This window comes from Neophocaena asiaeorientalis, unplaced genomic scaffold, assembly GCF_003031525.2.
Source record: "Neophocaena asiaeorientalis asiaeorientalis breed wild unplaced genomic scaffold, Neophocaena_asiaeorientalis_V1.1 scaffold1015, whole genome shotgun sequence".
Lineage (NCBI taxonomy): Eukaryota > Metazoa > Chordata > Mammalia > Artiodactyla > Phocoenidae > Neophocaena > Neophocaena asiaeorientalis.
In genome coordinates, this window is record NW_020175417.1 from 64,215 (window position 1) to 71,231 (window position 7,017).

Consider the following 7,017-nt stretch of genomic DNA (forward strand, 5'->3'; position numbering starts at 1 on the left):
CCTTTAAAAGTTCCCATCAAGACCCCTTGTGAAGGAAAAAAGGGGTAAAGGAAGTCCAGTGCTCTGACCTGCAATGGGGACAGTCCTTGTCCTCCAGGTATGTATGTCCAGGACAGCCTGGCCTTCAGCCTAGAAGAGTCTGGTGCCTGCTGCAGGCTGGAACACAGAAACCAAAGTCAGACAACCCTGGAGAGGGGTGTGCCTTGGGGGAGCCCTTCCACATCCTGCCCCAGCTCCACCCCTCAGAGTGCCAGGGGGTTGGATTCATACCATCCTATAAAAGTGGCACAGTAAGTCTTTGGACCCCCATCTCACTTCAGCCAGAATCCAGACCAACCAGCATCCATCAGACTGTTGCAACCTTGAAGAATAGTCTGGAGAGATTAATTGCCCCAAAAAGAGCATCACAGAGGAAAAATAATATACAACTGGCACAACTGTGAGCCACATATACATATATAGACACATATATAGTTATGAAGATTTGGATGCAGATATACATACACAGTAAGTCTTACAAAGCACTTCATACATTTCCAAGTAAGCATGGGAATATCCCGAAATCTTACTTGAACCTCCCTTTAAAAATTTACACAGGTCTAAGGGTATCTTTTGAGCTGGTGAGGAGGGCCTGCCACCAGTCTTTTGGGAGAGATTGCTCACCCTAAGGAAATAAGAGTCAGGAAGATAAAACCAATCTTTAGGCTCATAAGCAACTCTGACTAAAGCATAATGTCTGTTACTCAGTCTTATCTTCTGGTCCCACCCCCAAAGAGACCCATTGTGTCCGAATCTTATGCGGAAGAGGGGGTCTGTGATTAAAATCCCAAAGTTGCCAAGGTATCAATAAGATATCACAGCCCAAGTGGCCCTGCATAAATGTCTATCTAAATTTAAGAGATGGGTGTTTCCCCTACTTCTGTAGAGGTCAGACTGGAGAGTCAGTCCATTGGGGCTTCCAAAGAAATATGTTGGGCTTCACTATTTGAGATTTCTAACACATCAGCAGTGTTAGGGGCCTGAGAAGTACAGAACCTGAATGAAGGTGCAGAAATACCCAATACACATGGTAGTATCAAGGGGAGGAGGATGGAAGGTTAGGCAGGCACAGCAGGAGAGAAACACAAACGTAGTGCCCACCTAACAGTTGTCTGGATTTGTTCTTAAGCACAGGTGAGAACTACTTTCTCCCTCCAAAATACCTGAAATAAATCTCTTAGGAGTTGGGATCCTGCATGAGCAGATGGGAACAAAAGCTTGTCAAATACAGTTCACAGTCACTACCTTGTTTGGTCCTCATAAGATCCCTGAAAGTTCTTTATTATCTCTATTTTGCAGATGAGAAAAGATGTAAAATTTATTCTCCTAGCTAAGTGGTCTGGTGGTAATTTGGAGTTTACATTTGCTTCTAAAACTCTGCCATTAAATATTGTGTCCCAATGCCTTTAGAAATATACTCAGTACTGTTGTTTACTCCTTTTTTAAAATAAAGCTTTTATTATTTTTAACAATAATGTGTGTACATTCTAGGAATAAGGAAAAATACAAATAAGCTGAATAAAAACATCACTCATAATTCTACCACTGACTGTACTTTTTGTCTTTCATCCTTCACATGTTCTTCTGTGCATATATGTGATATATAAGTGTACTCTTCCCTTTCAAAAATATGATATTCACATATTACTTAGTAACTTCTTTTTTCATTTTATATCCTGCCAGGAACCTCTTTTTTTACAAATGAGTAAAGTTCTCTTATTAAAAGGCAAAGACTTGTAGATTGCTTTGAAGTAAAATAAACAATGAGATGCATCTAAAACCACTAATAGCAACAAGTTAAAAGTAGAAAGATGGACAAAGGTGTATTGGGAAAATGCAAATCAAAAGAAAGTAATGTTAACATCAGAAAAAATAAAAATCAAGGTAAACTACATTAAATAGGGGTAAGGATGGTTTCGATTAACCTTCCAACGCATCACTATAAGTTTGTTTCTTACTCTCCTTATCTCGTCTAATTCATTCACTTCTCTAAACATATCTTCCTTGCTTAAATGCCTGTTGTGTATATCTTCTTTAAATTCCTGGAGAGACTGAATCAGCCTTTCTCTAAAAGTTCCTTCTGTTTTTTCCTCCTCATCTGGCTCTTCCTCCTCCTCTGGCTTTTCCTCAGGCTTTGGCTCTTCCTCAAGTTTTGGTTCACTCTCATTTTCTGGTTTTCCTTCAATCTTTTGACAGGGTGTCATCTTATATCTGTCTCTCTTCCTCCTGTTCCCTCTTCCTTTCTTTTTTTCTGCTTATTCTTCTTTGAAAACAACTACTTCTAGGAAATAAGAAGGCGACATTAAGTCAAAAGTTTGGTGAACGGACCAGTGCTCTGGACACAGGTCTCCGTATTTGCTTTTTGTGATTCAGAGCTATCACCAAATATTTTCCACTTGGGAGACTCAGTCTGCCATCTGGGTTTCCCCAAGCCTGCTGCTCCCACCCCCACTTTCCACCTCCTCACCTCCCTCGTCCCTCCCTCCAGCCTTTTCCAAGGCTCTCCTCAACCATTTCTCCCGTCACAAGGCATAACGCAAGACCCTCCTAGAACAGAGTAGGCTGGGAGAAGGGGGTGGGGGGAAGAACAGGGGCCGACAACCTCAGTCCCACCTTTGCCCACCTCCACCCCAGGGGTCTTTATATTTCCTTCACCTACCCGTACTGATTCGGTCAGTTTCTTCCTCGCCTTTTCTAGCCCTGCGTACTGCTATGAATAACAGACCTGCAGACCTGCGGACAAACGGGAAACGGGAAGGTGTTGGGAAAGCGGTCTGAGGTGGCAGAGGATGATTATTTTCAAACTCTCACAGGTCTCCCTGTCCTTCTCCCGGGACCCCTAGTCCCTTTCCCAAGGGTCACCATTTCCTGCAGACCTGGAGGTGGGAGGTGGAGAGATGGAATTGACCAGGGCTCCCTCAAGTCTCTGCTCTAGGCCACCCCACCCTAGAAATTCCCAGACAGCACCTATTTTGCCACCAACCTGAAAAATTCCAGCAAGCTGACTCCTTCTCCTTCTCCTAGCCTCGGGCCCCACCGGCTGCGCTGCTGAAGCAAGCTGGTACCCAGACGGGAACAAGGACCAGACTAGCAGGACTTCTGCACACGTCGACTCCTGGTCACGTGATATCTACGTCACCGGTGAGCTCGGGTCCCCAATTTCCACTCCCACCAAAAGCGCGGCAGAAGTGGGCCGGCCCTCTGCCCCCTACCCCCTTATACATTTGGCCCTTTCCATCCCAGAGGGGGAAAATGTTATTTGCCTTTCTCTGATTTTTAGGGAGGGGCTGCATCTTTCTCTGGAGCTACTAAACTTTTCTACTTTTTTCAAGAATTGTCTTTTCCTGCCTTCTGCTCCCAGGATTAAGAACTCCAACCTACATCCATCGCCCCTCCCCCAGCCTCCATTTCATCTGCAATCTAGTCCTTGGCTGTTGTGGAGCAGGGTTGGTTTGGCAGCAGGTTGTTTAAAAAAAAAAAAAGGATGGTGGGGGAAGCCTGGGACAGGAGTAAGATTTTTAATGTAGTTTTTTACTTTATTCTTAATACTTTTCTATATTTTTTGAAAAGTAACTGAAAAAAACACAATTCAGCTGAGTAAATGTGAAGAGCTAATTGGCTTTATACAGCAATTCATGAACAGGGCAGCAACCCATCTAGCAGCTAGAAGGGCGCTCCCACGGGTTGTACAAAATGGAGGGTTTTTATAGGCAGGAGAGTGGGGAAAGGGAGCTATTAGCAAAATAAAAGAAAGGATTATTTTTAGGCCAGGACAACTTTTTGGGGGGCGAGGGGAGAGGAAGGGAGCAGCAAGGGTTTTATAATGCAGATTGCTTCTTCTTTCTCTGGGAGATGGAGGAGCCTATGCCACAGATTACCTTACTGTTGCTTGACCAGAAAATTCCAGACTGGTTGATTTAAGATTACATTTCTGTGAGAGGTTGAAACTGCAATTAGGTCAGGTATTAAATCTAGGTTTGGTATCATAGGCTTTAGCACAAGAGATGTGGTTTGGGGCCTGTGGTTTTCTTTTTAACAAATTGTTATCTTTTTATAGTCGGAAAAGACAAAGACAGAATTACTTTAGTTAAGTGAGGCAGTATGTGTACAGTCCTGAGAATAGTGCCTGGCATATGGTAAGTGCTTTAAAAGTACAAACTATTATTATAATTATATTAGGATTTCGTTTGGGGAAAAGGATTCAAAATGACAAAAAGTAATGTCTGACTCCAGAGTCTTGGTGGTGGTATTTGCCAAGAAGTAATTGGTTTGGTCCTCTAGATGCCCTCTTCCCCAGGTAGTGAAGAGTCGATGGGGCAAGAAGATGTGATTACTTGGAAACTTCACTTCTATCCTTCTAAACCACATTCTAGATACCTAGGACCCTAGAATATCCTGCCCAAAGCACCTGGAGCCCAAATGCAAGACTTGCTCATGCCTCTTCTCCAGATCTATCCTCCTGATAGTGACCCACATCCCCTTTGGGTTCACGCTAGGGTTGGAGTAGATGATACAGCTGGAAAGGCAGAACCCCCTTCATATGGCCATTTGGAGAAAGGGCTAAAGGAAAGGGTGTACTGCCAGGCCAATAGGAGCTCAGAGAAGGCAAAGGCCAATTAGCCCAAAATAGCCAGAGGAAGCCTCATGGAGGTAAAAGACCTTGACCTGGGCCTCACAGGGTGGGTAAGACCTAGATAGAGGGGGGAAGGAAAGAGGAGACCAGTCTGACTGAACCTAGGCCCTGTGGCCTTACCATTACCCGGGCCTGTCTCATGCTGCCTTGCTGGGTCAAGTCCACTCGTTCCTCCTTAAGGGTTATTTGTCTCTTGATGGTGGCTATTGTCCGAAAGCAGGTTCAGTGCAAGCACTTTTTGACAAGCTCTGCACTACCCCCAAGGACTTTCTCCCTTATTTCCAGGTTACAGAATCTAAATTGGTCAACCTTTATGGATAGTTCTTAGGCAGTTGCTAAATACTTAAATATGCATTCCCTTTGAGCCTGTAAATCCATTCTTAGGCATTCACCCTGAGGAAATATTTAACAGTAGTCACAGTGATTTACAACAACACGGTTAGTTTGTAGACCTGAATTCCTGGCATCAATCCTTTGAGTTGGACCTGAATATGCAAAGAGAAGCCACAGGTGAAAGGCAGCAATGAAGGAAAGAGAATTATTCTAGGAAATGACATGTGCCCAAGCATGTACATATGCACCTACACATTCACACGTGTGTATGCATTCTCATAAACCAACGATTCTCCCAGATGATTTTGCTACAAGTTAAAGAAGGCAAACTTCATAATTCTGTTAAAACAATTCAAACTGCACCAACAGTATGTACCATTTAGAAATGGAGAATGACTATTAGGATATTCGACACAATTCTTTATAAAAGGTGCAATTAAGAAGCAAATTAAACGGCTTACAATGGGAAACAGGTTAAATTAATTATGTAACAACCATATCATAGAATTCTAAGAATTAAAATGAGATCTATTGAGAACATGAGTTAATTTTCTACCTATGCAATTAGAAAAAAATGAAAAATATTGATCATATTCAGAGTTGGTGAGGGTATGGAAAAACAAACATTCACATGCACTTTTGAGAATATAAAATAATATATGAATGTGAACTAAACTTATTGTGGTGATCATTTCGCAATATATACAAATATTGAATCACTGTGTTGTACACCTGAAACTAATATAGTGTTATCTGTCATTTATACCTCAATTTAAAAAGTAAAAGTACAAGCAAGATGCAAAAATAATAAAAGATAGAATAAAATAGTGCATTTCTGGAGGTCATTTTGGCAATATTTAACCTTAAAATATATGTGCTTTTGGACACATCACTTCCTCTTCTAGTGTTTTATCATGCTGAAATACTCCCATGCCAAATATGGTCAATGTTGTAGTTGTGGTAATAGATTTTTTTAAAGGAAAAAACTAAATATTCCTAAAAGGGGATTGGTTTAAGAGAAGTTTGATAATTCACTAATGCAATACTATGCAGTGATGAAAAATAATAATGTGGAGTTATATTTACTCACATGAAAAAATGTCCAACATATATTGTTAAGAAAGAAGAAAAATTGAAGGTTAATATATGTGGTAGTACATGTTTGTCACAGCATACATATATTTATTTTTGTGTATTTGAAATATAAGTAAATAAAGAAATTCTACCATAGCATGATTAGTAAAGTCCACAAAATTCATTCCTGTAAAATTCTGGGTTATATTGTTGAGAAATGAATGAAATTACTGATGTGAGCCTATTTGGTTAGCTCGCTACACAACCCAAGTCCATTAGAGACTCGCTGTGTTTTGATGGCACCTCATAACAGTTGTTTACTCAGCGCTCAAGCTTAAACATCATCCTTATGTTTTCCCCTTTCCCCATGCCCATCGCCAATCATGTTATATCCAGTGTCAACTTACTGTGGAGTCTTCCTGTGTTTCTCTATCATATTAGAAATTTGAATGAATATATACTGAACTATTCCGATAGGATATATTTGAAATGAGTAGTCAATATAAAAGGAACTTTTCCTTTCTAAGTGTTGCATTTATATATTTAAAATTTATCTTTAATAGACATGCATTAATTAATAACATTCAAAAAATGATTGAGATAAAACTTTGAAAACATGCAGAAGAAATAAAATATCTGACAAATATAAGATAGTCATATATATATATAGAAATGAAAGTGTTTTATAATATATTGGTAGGTAAAAAAACAGATTATAAATGGTAAACTGCAGAAGGTCCCATTAAAAATAATATATATGAGTAGATATTTATATGTATACACCAAAATATTAGAAGTGGGTATGATTGGGTGATCGGTGGGCATATAGGTGATTTATATATTATTTTATATACTTCTTTGTAGATTCTTCTACATTTTCTCAGTGGGTATGTGTAAATTCTATAATAAAGAATAGTCTGCAAACAGTATGACCTTAT

At 40.2% G+C, this 7,017-nt stretch overlaps 1 protein-coding gene across 2 annotated transcripts; it reads right to left on the reverse strand.

Annotated features, from left to right (window-relative positions):
* Nucleotides 1-1,836: 1,836 nt before the first annotated feature.
* On the reverse strand, nt 1,837-3,139 carry TCEAL9 (transcription elongation factor A like 9). 2 transcript variants are annotated; one of them, XM_024767220.1, is made up of 3 exons: nt 3,023-3,139; nt 2,699-2,772; nt 1,837-2,317 (listed from the first exon to the last, which is right to left on the reverse strand). In XM_024767220.1, exon 3 carries the CDS (start codon nt 2,241-2,243, stop codon nt 1,929-1,931), a length of 315 nt encoding a protein of 104 aa, XP_024622988.1. In that variant the 5' UTR covers nt 2,244-2,317; nt 2,699-2,772; nt 3,023-3,139; the 3' UTR covers nt 1,837-1,928. The 2 variants fall into 2 exon arrangements, with proteins under 2 accessions (XP_024622988.1, XP_024622987.1); XM_024767219.1 differs by having other exon boundaries at nt 1,837-2,320.
* Between the last annotated feature and the right edge of the window lie 3,878 nt (nt 3,140-7,017).

Excerpts from the sequence above, each read along its gene's own strand:
- TCEAL9 (XM_024767220.1), bottom strand. The coding sequence starts at position 2,243 with ATGACACCCTGTCAAAAGATTGAAGGAAAACCAGAAAATGAGAGTGAA.